Genomic DNA, 17,050 nt, shown 5'->3' on the forward strand with positions numbered 1-17,050 from the left:
TATTTGTTGTGAAAGATGAGCAGTCAGACTGGATTACGCGTGCTGGATTTGGACATAAGGTTTAAATAGAAAAGACTAGAGGAAATTCTAGGTATACTAACTCAACTTTTGGCAGAGATTAGGAACTAATAGATCAGTGATACTCTGAAACTTATTTGCAATTTGTTATCTTAGCAATTCATGCTAAATTACATAGAAAAAACTGTGAAGTTCAACAATATTTGTCAGTGTCTGACTTATCTGCTGAAATTTAACGTCAGCCCTGTAAGTAACTGAAGCAGGTTTTCTTTAAATAGATTCTGGTAGAAAACTATAAATTTAACTTGACAAACTGTCTGTGATGTAAAAGCATGTATGAAGGATCAGTCATGATGCAATCAATTTTTAGAGGGCTAGAAGCTTTTGTTAGGTATGGATTTATGTCAGAGAATTTTTAAGTGGAGCATTTCCAAATGGATGTTACGGAACATACTTAAGGAGGTAAGTCAGAAGATGTAATTTCTATCATAAATTCATGAAAGTTATAACACTTAAAGTTTTTATAACTTTTATTTTCCCTGGGATTTATTTTGCAGTACTGCTTTATAATCTGAGTGTTGATGTGAACAGAAGAGTGGATACACAAGCAAGATTTTATTTTTCCTCCAATGGAACATCTGATACAATCTCAGGAAATGTAAAGATTTACAGCAAGAATATTGCCTGCAAAGATCATCCGGCAATTATGAGGGTAATGTAATTTTCAATATGTATTGCCCTGTAAATCCGTTGTTCTCCTTTGAAAAGCGCAGCACACCTGCTGCAAAAGAACCTATTTTATATGCAATATCATCACTCATTTTGGAAGTAAAATATTTGTGTTCATAACTTCCACAGTTAGTATATTTTAATTCTGATGCTTTCTGTGGGGAAGTCAGTGGGTCTGCCGTCTCTTATGTTGGTGAGAATGTGCATAATATAAATGATCACAGGGATGAAGTAGGACGTGAGCACTCTTGACATTTTTCCACCCTTTTTTTATGGATGGCAGATCATAGAGCGAGGCAGGTTTGGAGCAACCAAGAAGATACGGTATAACCTACATTCTCTGCTGAACATTTTTGATGGAACTTTCCTATGTACTCCTTAATGCAAAATCTTTAAACTTGTAATTACACAGAGAAAATGTTTATTATGTTCTGTCGTTTGTAACTATTTCAAAGAACACATGTATGGCCTTGCTCCCCTTTTTACTGTGAGGAGATGAGGTAGACTCACCTGATAAGAAAAGAACCCATTCCTGATCCACAGGCAGTGAAATGAAGATGGTTGCTTGAAGAGAGGCTGTAGCTCAAGGTCTGTAGTGTAGTCCGGTTTATGAATTTGTTGCAAGGAGCCAAAGGCTAGCAGGGCGTCAAGAAGGAACACTGGCTTGGAATTGTTTGATTTTTCCTGCAAGGGATGCAGCACTCCCCGAGGGAAATACTCAGAGAATCAAGAGGTGGAAACAAAGTAGGAAGAGCACTCGCGAGAGTTTCATGAATGAATTAAGAGCTGAACAATAGGAAGAATGTGCCCTGCGCTGACAAAGTGATCTCTCTGCTCCTCTGCTCACATAAGTGAGGCCTGCACAGATACGTCTTTCCCCTGGACATATCAACCTGAACCCTGGACCAGATTAGCAGTGAACGTGGTTACAGTTCTCTGTGAAGGTGTAGAGACAACTTTGTTGTAGAAGGAATCTGCTGGTAGAAGTGCTTCAGAGGAGAAGCTGCAGAGGTAGAAGGGCTGCCAGGGCAAGTGGACGTTGAGCAGGAGGCTGTTGGAGACCTGCAAGGTGTCAGCTAGCCAGGGCGGCCTCAGCCAACACCAACAATAGAGATGGTACCAGCTACTCAGCAGGAGCAAGTTGGCTGTTGGTTTCTCCAGAAGCAGAGTTTGATCCAACAGCAGCCGTCCTTTGAAAGTGAGGATGGTACTGACTTGGAAATAAGTTAGTAAGAATCTATTCAGTAAGATCCTAACCGCAATAGTAGTCTCAAAGTCACTGTTGCCCTGGAGGAAATGAACTGTCGTATTCATGCTTGATGTGTCCCTCTGAAGGATGGATGAGGGACCTGTCTTGAAAGTAAAAACCACTGCCATCAGGACAAGGATACAATATTTTAAGGCCATTCACAGCACAAGAAAGAATAAAGACTATTAAACATCTTAGAAGCTTGCATATTCCAACAAAAATTTTGGAGTATAAGGGGGAGGAACTTCTAAACCACAATCAAACAATAAAAACTAGGGACACAGAGGAACCATGTTTTATTAAACTCAGAAAAAATAGTCTTACCTCCTGGAAGACCTTATCTAAGGGGAAAAAGAATTCCTTAAAGAAATACTAAGGACAGGGAATATTTAGATGTAAGGGGAAACAACAATAATAAATGGACGTTTGCTTAGCCTTTTCTTTAAAATCCTCAAGGTAGCAATTCTGTGACCTTTTGAAACAAACATCTATTGGGATGACTGGTACAGTCGATCCTGCACAGAGGCTGGGGAATAGACTTAATTTTCTACAGCTACAAAAAAACCTGCAGGGAAAAAGTCTTCCATGTATTTTTATTCTTCCTTCCTTTTACTTATGTTTTGTTTATGACACCATAGGAGCCAGTTCTTCACAATAAAGCTTCAGGGTAGAAAGGAAAGCTTATGTTATCTACTGGAAAATTGCCCAGATGCATCTCAACTGGTAGTTGCACCTAAGTGAATGTTACATACAGGAGCAATGGCAAATTGCCCACTTAATTACAAAAGTTTTGTAAGCTAAAAGAGATCTGACTGACAGCCGACCTTGTACAGATTGCTGTACTAGCATCAGCAAGTATTTGTGTAGGAGGAAGGATGTGATTTGGCTCATTGCTTCCTATAGTCTATCATTCGTATTTTTTCCTCCACTTAATTCAATTTTCTTTTTAATTCTTAATTAATAGCACTATAAGCATCTCCTTCCACCCACTGAGGTTTCTGTACTTGTATGAAGCTCCTAAAGTTATAAGTGTGAATGTCTGTCAAGTACAGTCCTTGCAAGAGTCGATGTATGTTTTATGTATTTTGAGTAAAGACTAATTAATAGCTAATTAGTATAATGGCAGTAATATAAAGCAGATGCAGATAAGACTTTGTGGAAAATAATTATGAATTAGATAATATGTGGTTTGGCCAAAGCAAGCTTGCAGATAAGAACTGAAGTAGTGGCCATGTGGAGGGACAATCAGTGTCTGTCTATCTCCTACACTTAGGGAATAATTTAATCAGGTTTGCTATTGTTAGTACTCGGTGCTTCAAGCTGTTCAGTTTTCACAAGTAGGCAGTTTGTGCTCTGATCTGCAACGTTCCTACACAGTCAAGGCTTCATGTACAAAATGATCATTTATTGAGGAGTTTAATCTTTTTAATACAGAATAGAAAATAAGGAGGCAGAAAAATAAAGTGCAGTCATGACCTAATTTAGTGGTACTGTGGGACAACTCCTTTGGATGTCACACAGAACCACCCAAGGGTTTTGTCTGGCACCATCCCAATGGTTAACTTTCTTTTTTAGCCAACTTTTGCCTATTTTTCTATTTCAGCAGTCCAGCTTTTCATAGGTGTGGAGGGCACTATTATGGACAGAAATAGGTTCACTATCCAATCAGGCTCCTTTTAATACAAGAATCTTCCATTCTGAAATGCCTGATGCTGTCATGGAACGTACTACGCTTTTCTGGGTTTCTGATTACCTCTTTTGGCAACAAAGTTGTCTGGAAAAGTATATGAGCCATATGGCATATGAAGTTATTTTACACGTAAAAAATAAGTGTTCCTGTTTAACTTAGTTCTAGGGAACCTTATAATCTTTAAAACATAAGCACACATGTCTTGTCTTATATGATTAACTCATTAGGTTTCCAATTTTCATAGAAAGATGTAAGGGATATCTTGACTCCTGTACATGTTGAAGCAAATTATCATCTGGGGTATCATATTCTACGGAAAAGAAACGCTCAAGAATTTTCACCACTTCAACCCGTTCTTCAACAGAGGAAAGAAAAAGATGTTATAAAAAGCAAGGTTAGTGTACAAGTTCTCTTTTTTCAAATGCAGTACGGAAATATTCGTGTTTTAATCTTCAGTGAAAAAAAGCTTCACACATCCATGGGTTGTGAAGGAATACATTTTCCAGACCAGCACCTAGTGCCTTGATCTTAATTAATAAACCAGCATGCTAAAATAGGCCCAATTTTTCGCTAAAAAAAAAATAAACAACTTTGCAGAACAGGTATACAATTTGTATTATGATTTTTTAAAAAGAAAAAAAAGAGGTACATGCAGATAACTTTCAAGAATATATAATATTACATACCTCAGAACACACAGGTATGAAATTCACTCTGAAATATTCATTCTTTTTCAGCTACACAGGATGAGTCACTTTCCAGTATAAAATTGTTCTTTAAAATTAATTCTGTCTTAAATACACAATATCATATTGGTATTAATCTTGAAGTGTTTCAACGATGTTGCTGAAATATTAGTTCTGTGAAAGTATTGCAGGTTTTCAAACACAATGTCTGCACGGAAAAAAAGAGTGTATTCTGTATCCTTAAATGAGTACGGAATTAACTTTATTCTTCCCAAAAAAACTTACAAAGAGTTAATAGACTTTGATTTAAGCAAAAGTCAGGACGCTCAGAATTTTTAACTACCAAATGGTCATAAGCATACTGTGACTTTTCACAAGCAGTAAGTTTCATGCAATTCAGATACAGATGACTGTCAGAACTCTGAGACACCTAAAAGCTCCTTTAAAATGGCATGCATTTCCTTTTCATCCTCATTCAGTATTTTGTTCTAGAAACCACAGAGTTGGAGAGAAAGAGAGTGGTGTTGAATGTGGTGACACAAATGTGCTCTGTAGCACACTGATAACCATGGCACGGACACACACAACTCGTGGTGTCTCTAGCCTCATCGAACCTTACCAACAGCATGATAATTAAAGTTTGTGTAATGAAACTCTTGCAAAAGTCAAAGTGCAGCATCACAGGAGGGACTGCAGAGACCTCGGTTCTGGATCGTCAAAACACTCTGCCCTTTTTATGTACTACTTTTAAAAAAATCAGCCACTGGTTTAACTGTCAGAGCCTGGGTCTGGAAAGCCTCTCAGTTGTTGTTCTGGGTGCACAGAATGTGTCTGGAAAATGGCAAATCGTAGCCTGATTGAGTTGTCCTTAGGAGCAAGAGCTATCAGCCAATTCCAGATACTTGGTAACAAGGTGATAGGTTTCTTTATTTGCAAATACTTTTGCTTACTATAATGTGCACAATACACTAAAGTGCTTTTTTAAAATTTGTCTCTTATAGTTTGTTTTTGCAAGATTTTGCTCCCAAGAAAATTGTTCCGCTGACTTGAGAGTTTCTGGAAAAGTTGCTTTTCCAAAGTAAGTAGAATGTGGCTTTCATTTTTTTGCAAGAGGTTCAATAAGATTTTATCTAAATTATTCCTCAGTCTTTTGTATGTGAAGAATTTTAATTAACTTGCAAAAAGTAGACTATGGACTCCCTGAGAAAATACAAGGACTAAAGATGTGTTTAGTTGAAGAATATTTTTAAATCGTAAATCTTCCAGGAAATGTAACAGAAATGTATATAATTGAAGAGCTGTTCTTACATAATTAGAAGACTTGACAGCTCATAAAATATATCTTCTTCACAAAAAGGTAAACCTGTGTTCTACGCTTCGTATATAACTGGGCTAAGATACAGTGCACAATGCATACTTAATACGTAGACATCATCACTACTGTTAAATTGACAAGCTATCAATTATTTCTGCTGCTCTTATGAAGATACTGTACTTGCACTGTACAAGGAAGACTTCAGTTTTGTACTAAGACATTGTTATGTTTATTATTTCAATTATAAAATAATTAAGTGACTCTTTTTCCTCATTTACTTAAGAATATTACATCTTTGGTTTTATGCTGCTGATTGAGACACCAGATGGTTGAGTCTTACATGAGGTTTAGACTTCTTTTCCCTACATGAATTGCTTGCGTTTTCCAAAATCAATTTTGCTGTGATTTTTCATTTACATTCCTAATTTTTTTGAGATACCCTTTAGTATGTTTCAGTTTTTCCCATTCCTTCCAATTAGGTATCATGTTTAAATCCTGTTATTATGCAAGATAATTAATGCACTGTCAAGGTATTTAAGTGCAATTGTTACCGTCTTGCAGAATCTGTATTACACCAAGCAATACTTTGTGAGATACACTTCTATTTAGCATCATCTTTGGAAAGTTTTAAGCCATGTACCATTATTTCTATTCAGAATGGATTTTTAATTATTTGATTTTAAGTTGTATTTTATCATCACTATCTTTTTCTTTATTGAATATTATACTTCAGAGCAAGAAATATGGGTGGTTGGTGGGCAAAAAGAGAAATTGTACCTGTTGTGAATCTCAGCTAGTTAGGTGTTTTGTGTGCGACCTGGATTTTCTTGTGCAATTTATCACTTCTGAAGTCAATTCTACTTTAATTGAGATACTAGGTTGAACAACCTAAAATGACACCGAAAGATGATGGCAGTCACATAAGGCTGATGAATCACACCTCTGTGATCCTGAGCACAAGCTGCTTCATCCTAATAGATTTCAGAATAAGATTAGTATCTTTCTGCCTACTTTAACGCGTGGCCTTGTGGCATGAGTCTTAAGTCCCTTCATCTTCCTAGGCTTGAAGGTTATTTTATTTGAACAATGGTAAGCTTTTCAGGAAGAAAGATTGTGCAGCATTTCCATTCATGACATTACCATTGCAGTTTTCTAAGGACTTCAAAGCTGTAAGAAAGAAAAACAGATTACAGCATACCTGCTTGGCATTAGGTACCAGTAGCAGATTTTCAGTGTAAATAAATAGGCTAAGTACCTTGATAGTGTGAAGTATCACCTTAAATTACCTTGTGCTCCTAGAATCTCCATTAAAAACTAGTTAGCTGTGAAGCGTCAACTTATTTTGTCTAGACAGAATGCATTCATTATGCTTGAACAGCAAAGCAAACACTTTTAGTCTTACAAGAATGAAATCAAATCAGGGTGTCAATATAACGCTTTACTTGCGGAGTTATGAGTCTTTGTGTATACACTATCCTGTTTTGTTTAAATTGCTTAGAATTTGGCCTGCTCTGTAAATTTCTAGTCCGCATCATGCATTTTTTAATGAAGAATGAAATATGATTACCAGGGAAAAGCTCTAGCTCAGCTTTGTTGTAGTCCCAGATGTGCACCTGGTGCTTTTGTGTACTTGTGTGTTAAGCTGGGAGGCATCTTTGTGACAGCATCTTGTTAATGAGCTTGGCTTTAAATGCACAGAAGAGGACGGAGCGGTAAGCATATAACTAGTAAAACAACTTTAAAATTGAACCTAACCTTAATCAAGCTACTGAAATGTTAACATTGTTTTTTTCTTTAATTCGCTTTTGTCTTGGAACCTATCTGCTTATGCAGTGCTTTTACCTTCTGTTGCTTTTCTAAGCGCCAGCTTCTTTCCCAAAGGTGTTTGGTGACTAATGCTTTGGTCTCAAGCCAGAATATCTGATAGATGTCTATTTCTAGGCAGCCTTTCTGCCAGTCTTAATTAAACTTTAATGTCAAGCTGAAGTTTACTTTTAGCCCCCCATAGGGCGTCTGTACTTGTAACACGATTATAGAACATGACACAGATCATGAGACAGGCGTGTTCGCTTGCCCTCTTTGTGCTCTGTTTCATATGAACTCAGCCCTACACTTGGAGTACAAAGAGTGAATTTTGAAATAATGTCTGAAAATACTGCAGCAGTAGCACATTGCTATTCTGGTCTGTAAAGGAAAGGACCTATCTCGTAAAAGCCAGAAGACGACTGCTCAGAGTTCTTGCTTTCCCGTTAATAACCTCAGGCCTTAAAATGTACAAAACTGGAGCCGACTGTCGTGTAACTGGTGTAGGACCTTCAGTTACGGGACTGAGTCCTAAAGAGCTCCAGCTGAGCTTTGGCAGAACCAAATGGAACTAACTAAAAGAGCAGTGGTGGAAATTTTTTGCGTACATGCTGTATATAAAATCACTTTTCACTTATATTATGATAATTATTTTTACAGGCCTTATGATAAGAAAACATACCTTGCTGTTGGAAGCATGAAGACTTTATTGTTGAACGTTTCTCTGCTTAATGTTGGAGACGATGCATATGAAACAGTCCTCCACATTCAGCTCCCTAAAGGTCTTTATTTCATCCGAGTTTTAGAACTGGTAAGAACAAAAAATCTGTCAAACAGTATTCCTTCGGTAATTTTCTTTTTCAGTCAGAAATTTTTTGAATTATGTTAATGGACTGTTTCTTTAGATACTGACAACCTACACACACACCCCAAAAAAGCTGACAAAACTCCAGTTTTTAAGTTCTCAGACTTCTAGCTAGCTAAACCACGTGCAATTCAGTCAATACAGGTGACTTAAATCATTTCAATAACAGGATGTGATGGTAACAACTACAATAAATACAAATTTGGTTTCTAAATGTATTTCAAGATGTTACTGCTACTTTTTGTCTGATGATCGTGTTTTCAGGGACGATCACAAAGGTCTCATTGCATCTGCTCCTTTTCAGATACGTAGCGTTATGAAGAAGTCCCAAATCTAATTGTTCTGTCTTTCTGCCTTTTTAAAAATAACTGCTCACCCTGCCACCTTTCAGAGGTTGGCTTTAAACTCGAGCGGGTCTGCATCTGGTGCACACCCCTCAGCTTCACAGTTAGCAATCAGATGAAGTAAGAGGATACAGTAATCACTATAAGGACATGTTAAAGTAGTCATGAATAATATGAATGTTCTGTATATTTGCGTCAGCGAAACACCAAACACCTAGTTCAGGGAAATATCAGCCACCCAATTTCAGTGTGTGCATGTAATTTGAAATGTCTGAAAAAAGCAGTTTTATTTTAATCATTAATAATTTATATTTTATTTTAGGAAGAAAAACAGATATATTGTGAAGTATTAGATAAAGAAATTCATGCAGTGAAACTTGAGTGCAGCATTGGTTATTTATACGTAGATCAAAAATCAAAGGTAAGCTATGTACGAAGTTCCTAGCTCTAAAAACACCCTAAATGTTAGGAGGATTTTCAGGGGGAAAAAAAAAACTTGTTTTTCAGAATCTCTCCTTTTTTTATCACGTGGGTATCTGAATCTCTTTGCTATTTTTAAAATTAGTTGCTTAAACACTCTCTGGCATAACTCATTAAGGGACAACATTGTTTGTATTATGCATCAACTGATTGTGCTTGGCCTCCTAGGCAGGTGAGCAGACTAAGGCTACGAACAAATGTGTTAGGTCAATAGGAAGGGAGCAGAAGACACAAAAAACAAGTATTTTCTTAGTTCTGATTTTTTTCAGAGCGGGACATTCTAAATGAGTTTAATAACGTATTTTTATTTAAACTGTGTTCAGACACCCTATTGTTTCATTTAAAGAAAGTTTTATTTGTTCTGCAGCTGGATTTTAGTTTCCTCTTGGACGCAAGCTCATTCACCAGAGCAGAAGATGACCTCAACATCATCATTAATGCTACCTGGTAAAGTCTAATAAAAATTGCTCAATGAAAAATAATACTAGCTTTGGAAAACGGAATAGGGAACACTGGAAAGACTTAGCAAAGTACAGCTGCAAGAAAGCACATCAGCTGCAAATCTGTAGAGAAAGGGAAATTACAAAAAAACCCAGATAATAGATATTTAAATAATGAGCAGGTTTCTGCCTGTATAAGATTTTTTTTTTTTTGACTGCCTGACATGTTGTTACCAATAAAATATTTTTGTAAGACAAAAGGTGCTTATAGAAACAATGCATAGCATGTGATGATGCATTTGATACTCATTTTTCTCCCATTGTGTTTTTATAGTAAAAATGAAGATGGGAATATGTTGCTGGATAACACACTAACTTTGGCTGTACCTCTAAAATATGAGATTGAGTTAAATGCTCATGGGTAAGTCAGCTATTGCTGTACCTGCACATCCATAGAACTGGTGTCTTGTTACTATTCTAAATTCCCAAAGCTTTTAAGCAGAAGCATGGTGTGGCTGAAAAATCCTGGGACTGAGAGGGCACGGCTACCCCGGGGTCTGACCCACACACTTCAGAGATTTTGTTTCCACTACTGTGAGATGAGACCAATGATGTCTATGGTGGTCCAAACTTGTCTTTTACCAGACAAATGTTTTTTAAGAACTGGAATATTTTTTAGAGAGAGAGGTATTTAATAAGAGCACAGCAGATCCTCAGATTCCGTGCTTAACATGGACCACGTTCTGGGTTTGCTCTGGGGCATTCATGGAGCGTAGTTTTGGGTGAGGATTTACAACTTCCGATTCATCTGCCTTTTTAAGAGGAAAGAGTACAAAGGTAGAGGACTTCTACTTGGTGTTCCTAGATTTACTTAACTGCAAACTTGGGTATTTTCTTAGAACCAAGCTTACTACAGATAGTATGGAGCAGAAGGTTATGCTAATAATATACAGCAATTCTATTAATTAACAACTTCTAAACCACTGCAGATTTGTATCACCAGCTTCGTTTGTTTACGGAACAAATGAGAAAGATTCACCAGTTACGTGTATGAAGGAGAATATCAACTTCACTTTCCACGTAAGAGTTTGTCTTTGTAAAACCTCTTATCCTTGTTTTGAAGGTTAATGCTTAGATTTCCCCTGTATGTAATGAGAGTCTGCACAGGCATTGAGGGAACTTTTTAGGAGTACAAGGGCATGGTGAGCATGCTGAGCCACTCTCCATCATCTTTGAGAGGTCCTGGACGACAGGAGAGGTGCCCGAGGACTGGAGAAAGGCCAATGTCACTCCAATCTTCAAAAAGGGCAAGAAGGAGGACCCAGGGAACTACAGGCTGGTCAGCCTCGCCTCCATCCCAGGAAAGGTGATGGAGCAGCTTATCCTGGAGGTCATCAACAAGCAAGTGGAAGAAAAGAAGGTTATCAGGAGTAGTCAGCATGGATTCACCAAGGGGAAATCATGCCTGACCAATCGGATAGCTTTCTACAATGGCATGACTGGCTGGGTAGATGAAGGGAGAGCCGTGGATGTTGTCTACCTAGACTTCAGCAAGGCTTTCGACGCAGTCTCCCATAATATCCTCCTAGGGAAGCTCAGGAAGTATGGGCTGGATGAGTGGTCGGTGGGGTGGATTAAGAACTGGCTGAATGGCAGAACTCAGAGGGTGGTCATCAGCGGCGCTGAGTCTAGTTGGAGGCCGGTAACTAGTGGTGTCCCCCAGGGGTCAGTACTGGGCCCAGCCTTGTTCAACTTCTTCATCAACGACCTGGATGAAGAGTTAGAATGTACCCTCAGCAAGTTTGCTGATGACACCAAACTGGGAGGTGTGGTGGATACACCAGAAGGCTGTGCTGCCATTCAGCGTGACCTGGATAGGCTGGAGAGTTGGGCAGAGAGGAACCTGATGAGGTTCAACAAAGGCAAATGCAGGGTCCTGCACATGGGGAGGAACAACCCCGTGCATCAGTACAGGCTTGGGGCGGACCTGCTGGAGAGCAGCTCTGTGGAGAGGGACCTGGCTGTCCTAGTGGACGACAGGTTAATCATGAGCCAGCAGTGTGCCCTGGCTGCCAAGAAAGCCAATGGCATTCTGGGATGCATCAAGAGGAGTGTGGCCAGCAGGTCAAGGGAGGTTCTCCTTCCCCTCTACACTGCCCTGGTGAGGCCCCATCTGGAGTACTCTGTCCAGTTCTGGGCTCCCCACTTCAAGAAAGATGAAGAGCTACTGGAGAGCGTCCAGCGGAGGGCTACGAGGATGATGAGGGGACTGGAGCATCTCTCCTACAAGGCGAGGCTGAGGGAGCTGGGCTTGTTCAGCCTGAAGAAGAGAAGGCTGAGAGGGGACCTTATAAATGCTTACAAATACCTGAAGGGTGGGTGTCAGGAGGATGGGGCCAAGCTCTTTTCAGTAGTGCCCAGCAACAGGACAAGGGGCAATGGGCACAAACTGAAGCACAGGAAGTTCCGTCTGAACATGAGGAAGAATTTCTTCCCTCTTGAGGGTGATGGAGCACTGGAACAGGCTGCCCAGGGAGGTTGTGGAGTCTCCTTCTCTGGAGATATTCAAGACCCGCCTGGACAAGGTCCTGTGCAGCCTGCTGTAGGTGACCCTGCTTCGGCAGTTGGGTTGGACTAGATGACCCACAGAGGTCCCTTCCACCCCCTACCATTCTGTGATTCTGTGATTCTGTGATTCTGTGCATTAGTGATGGGAAGTGGCCTGTTAATCCCTCCATGAACGCTTTTTTTGGCCTGAACAACCTTCCACTGAATGTTGAGACAAAAAATACTTAGCACACGTGGGACTGAAAGTGTTAGAGCAGCTCTGACTTGCCACTTCTTCGATTAAGAAACACTTTAACAGGAATTATCTTACGGTAAGCAAAAGGAACGAGGAGCTCCTTATAAGAGGATCTGTAGGTATCAGATTTGTCTCCAGCGGATTAAAAGCAGGAGTCAGGCATTAATCTCTCCTAGTTCCTTTTGCATGTTCTCCCGGAGGGCAGTCTGTGTGACCCCCGGGTAGCTATCGCAGAGCAGCACGACTTCCTCAAGGCGTGGAGAGAAGCAAAGGGTTCAGTAAGCCTACAGAATGAATTCAGCAAAGTGTTACAACTCCTAGCAGAATCCACTTTCATGGTAACGTAACAATGCAGATGCTACCCTCTTCTGTCAAGATTTACGTCTTTATACTGTATATATATATTTTTGTCACTCGAATAGCTACCGTGAATTAAAGCTTTAAATGTGTAACATTCTTCCCCACAAGGTTATCAGTGCAGGACCAAGCATGGCTCCAAATACAACCTTAGAGATAATGATACCTAACGCTTTTCCACCCCACGACTTCAAATTATTCAACACATTGGATATCAAGGTAAGCACAGGTTATTTAACACCATTTTATTAGCTGTGTGAATCGTGTGAAAACGAGAAGCAGAGCACAGCAAAGGAGGCACTGAGGATGTGTTCAGTGTGTTAGGTGTGGTGAAGCAGAGTGAACAAGAATAGGATGATCTTCAGCCCCACGCATTTTAGAATTCTGAAAGGAAAATTTACATTCCTTTTGAGCTTCTTGCCTTTCAGAACTCTGTATTCTGATTATTATCTGATGTTTAAATTCTAACAGCGATGATGTTATTTTTATTTCCAGACAACAGTTGGACAGTGCTTCTATAATAAATATCCCAGAAACTGTAGTGCAGCAGAAAAAAATGAAAACATATTAAAGGATGTTGTCACTTTCTTTTCAAAGCCTGCTAAGAGACAAATGGTAAGGTCTGTCTTTTGGTATCAGTGGGAAATAAATCACTGTATGAATGAGCCTGAGGACAACGGTATATCTTATATAATGAAGTCACCAGAGCAGTCTTCCAAGGATTTGTGGTTGGACCTGTGATAAGTTCAGCGCCGTCATAAGTGACTTCAGTGGAAGAGGTGAAAGCTGAGATGAGACGGTTGATCGATGACAAGTCTCTGAAGTCAGGGTGGGTGGATGACAGTCACCTCCGGAGAACTGCTGAAGGGTTATGGGATGGAATGAGTGGCCAAACAGAATGACAGATGAAATTCAGGAACAAATTGAAAGTGATACATGTGGAAAAAACAGTCTTAATTTTAATTACCTGAAGTATGCAGATCAAATATTCATTGCCTTTTCCACATAAAAAAGTGCCATCAAATGTAACTAACAGGAGCTAGGTTAAAAAGAAAACCAAAACAAAAGCAGCACTCATGGTGGAACTTCTTACTGAAGGGTGCTATGAATGACAAAAGTAAGTGAATTCCAAGGGAGACTATACAAGTTAATGGGACCAAAACTTATTAGGAATTACAAAATACATGGAAAACATTTTTGGCTCAGGAAGTTCTTATTAAAAATATTTGGGAGGCTGGGAGAACATCGTACGTGCCTGGCTGGCTCACATTCGTCCCTCTGTACCTGCTGACGGTCCCTGCTGGAGATCAGATATTAAACTATGGAGTCCAAACCAGAACTGCTGTGCTAGTGTTACAGTTTTGAGGGTTTGTTCTCGTAGAAATCTGTCCTGCAGCTTGTGTCTGATGAAGTACAATTCTGTTTAATACTTTCATCTGAAAAGAAGCTGGACATTTTAAAATATGTTAATATGAGACTTTAATTAAGCACATTACAAGGAACATCAACCAGTGATAGACAGACAGCCTGCACTAGGATATCAAATCAGAACTCAGGTGTTGCAGTCTTGGACAAAGGAATCTAATCACGTACAGGCTGGCTTTTTGTCTTCTCCAAAGCTGAGTGAAATGGTGCTAGCTGTCAGTGTACGTGCGTAAGGCTCAATATCAGTTATACTGTTTATACTGGATATCACACAGTCATTGTCATTTATCATTCTTGATAAAAGCTAATTGGAAATAACAGTGTAAAAAAACCCTATATAACTAAATTATGACAATTATTATTTCTCATTCAAAAAAATTTTGAGTTTTTAAGAAAAATGACCTGTTGTCTTCTCTAACACTTAGGTTGGTCCCTTGTACTGTTCCTTTAGCACCTATGGCTTGACAATGATGGATGACAACCTAGAGTTGCACCCTGATTTTTCAAGAACAAGCATGGATCTTTTTTTTTTTACTTGGTTTCCAAGTGTCTTTAACACTAAGATGATAAAGTTGATAAACTTCAGTTTTAATCTTTTCCCTCCCTTCTACAGTACTGCATGAAAAATGACAGCCTTTGCCTACAAATATATTGCAAGCTTGGAAATATGGAAAGTGGAAAAGAAGCAACTGTTCAGTTGCATCTGGAGGCTGCTCCTTCACTTTTAGAAATGGTAACACATGAATTTTTTCATACTTGAGGGGGATATTTCAAGGCACATTTGCAGTATTTTCTGTGTATAAATTCTAGGTATTAATGCATTTTTGTAAACAGTATGATTAAATCCAAATCTTCTAGGTATTAATTCTTTTTATGTTTTCAATGCAAAGTCTCAAGGTGATACATGAAAAATTAAAACTGCTGGAAAATACTTCTTTTAGATTATCACTTTATTTTACAGTATGTATTGCTTTGCCTGTTCTGGCGGGGTTATGTAGGATTGGGATTTAATTTCAATTCATAGTTGTACTTTTCTAAGAAAATCAGCATGGATTTAAAATCCAACTGGGCTTCATTCTAGCTTCGGGTACTAATTTGCTCTGTGATCAGAAAAAGGCACCGTTGTGTGTGTGAGATTCTGTTTCTGTGAGCAGCTGTGTTACCATTTTTGCTGGGTAGGAATTAATGTGTTGAAGTTATTTTCTAAAAGATAGGAGTGTTTGTTTTTTTTTTAAATCAGGATGATGCTTCAGCATTGAAATTTGAAGTAAGAGCAACAGCCTCACCAGAAAAAAATGCAAAAGTTATTGAACTTTACAAGGACAAGCAAGTTGCATATGTAAGAACTCTCTTAACAAATTTCTGATTCATTTTCCTAGTTTGTTTTAATGTCTTTTGGGGGGGGAAACAAAAAATCAGTTAGCACTAAACTTCTTTTCTGCTTTCCAGGTCTATTTGGAAGGAGTGCACCACCAAAATCCAAAATACCGTGTTACCATGCTAATTATTGGAATAGGCTTAATAGTTGGTGTTACCTTGTTTTTGCTTCTTTCATTTGTATTATGGAAGGTGGGTTTGCAATATTTCTCAGTTGTTCTCAAGTCAGGAATTCACACTGTTGGTGGATCTTGGTATCTGTTAGTTCAGGTTAAAGGAGAAATAGTATTTTGTTATGATCTGTCCTTTCTAAAGAAACATAAACCCTCCTCTAACTTGTGTTTTTTCAAAACACCTCCATTTTCCTTCATTTTAGCCTTTGTGTATTCTACATCTTCTGTTATTCAACACCACAAACCGCTTCCCACACTTTATATGGCATCTCATGTTTGCAAATTACTTACATAGTTCAGTGATACCAAATAGATCATTTTTGTGGGGTGGCGCTCCACAGTTAACATCACTTAACACATGATGACCAATAGTCTACAACATAGTTTCATGCCAGAATAAACTGTTTAAGATTTGAAACTGCAACATAAATGCTAAAAAATCCTGTGCATAAGTGAAAACTAGAACGATGCAGCTTCTCTGACAAGCGATTAAGAGACTGTTAACTTTGTTACCTACGTGCAGACTTTCTCCATCCCTTGTTTTTCCCAGAGAAGTGTAGAAATGAAACAGATTTAACAGAAAAGTTCTCTTACCTTTTCACATTTAAAAAAATATGGCATTCTGTGGACTGTTACAGTTCACGAGCTCACGTGTCCTTACTCCTTGCAGGAGAGTATTAGCCTCCCAAAAAGTAAAAGTAAACCCACTTCAAGTAACACTCGATTACTTGGTATGAGAAAGCAATGGCAAATAGCATCATCCAGAAACACCATATACATGCATTTTATTATAGTTCATCTTTTACGGTTTAGATTTGACAACAAAGATTTGATGACAATAGATTCCAAAATTATGTATTTCAGATTGGCTTTTTCAAAAGGCAATACAAAGCAGTCCCTCAAGACAAGAACAGAAGAGACAGCTGGAGTTTTACAAGCGGGAACAAAGATGACTAAGATGGCAAATAAATGTTTGATTTGAAAATGAAGAATTTAAGATTCAGGTTAATTCACAGGAGAAACATCAGTGACAAGAAAACTGGTCTTGAACTCACTTGCTCTTACAAAATACATTTTATTTCCTTCAACTGTCCAGAGGACTACACCGTACAGTACTGTTGTTTTTCTAATATGAAAATGGTAAAACAGTTTGTTTTGAAGTCTCACAGTAATATTTGAAATGCCATATATGTATCTGGTTTCAAACAGACAGCAGAACACTAAAGATAAAGAAAAGAAGAATTACTTACAGGAAAGAAGAATTTCTAGAAAGTAATAACATTTGGCCAGTCCTGG

General features: G+C 38.5%; 1 protein-coding gene across 2 annotated transcripts in view; it reads left to right on the forward strand.

The window, feature by feature from the left end:
* The window catches only part of ITGA4 (integrin subunit alpha 4), a 38,683-nt gene extending 21,972 nt beyond the window's left edge, over positions 1-16,711 (forward strand). Inside the window, exons 15-28 of one of the 2 annotated variants that reach the window (XM_075430015.1) lie at positions 576-730; positions 3,931-4,080; positions 5,374-5,450; positions 8,151-8,301; positions 9,022-9,120; positions 9,547-9,626; positions 9,954-10,040; positions 10,609-10,699; positions 12,891-12,998; positions 13,275-13,394; positions 14,818-14,937; positions 15,445-15,543; positions 15,654-15,773; positions 16,619-16,711. In XM_075430015.1, the coding sequence (XP_075286130.1) occupies positions 576-730; positions 3,931-4,080; positions 5,374-5,450; positions 8,151-8,301; positions 9,022-9,120; positions 9,547-9,626; positions 9,954-10,040; positions 10,609-10,699; positions 12,891-12,998; positions 13,275-13,394; positions 14,818-14,937; positions 15,445-15,543; positions 15,654-15,773; positions 16,619-16,711 (1,550 nt within the window). Of the gene's footprint in view, positions 1-575; positions 731-3,913; positions 4,081-5,373; positions 5,451-8,150; positions 8,302-9,021; positions 9,121-9,546; positions 9,627-9,953; positions 10,041-10,608; positions 10,700-12,890; positions 12,999-13,274; positions 13,395-14,817; positions 14,938-15,444; positions 15,544-15,653; positions 15,774-16,618 lie in introns of those variants that run through there. The other variant, XM_075430016.1, reaches the window with a different exon arrangement.
* The last annotated feature ends 339 nt before the right edge of the window (positions 16,712-17,050 follow it).

The sequence above is a fragment of the Opisthocomus hoazin genome, chromosome 9 (genome assembly GCF_030867145.1).
Source record: "Opisthocomus hoazin isolate bOpiHoa1 chromosome 9, bOpiHoa1.hap1, whole genome shotgun sequence".
Classification (NCBI taxonomy): domain Eukaryota; kingdom Metazoa; phylum Chordata; class Aves; order Opisthocomiformes; family Opisthocomidae; genus Opisthocomus; species Opisthocomus hoazin.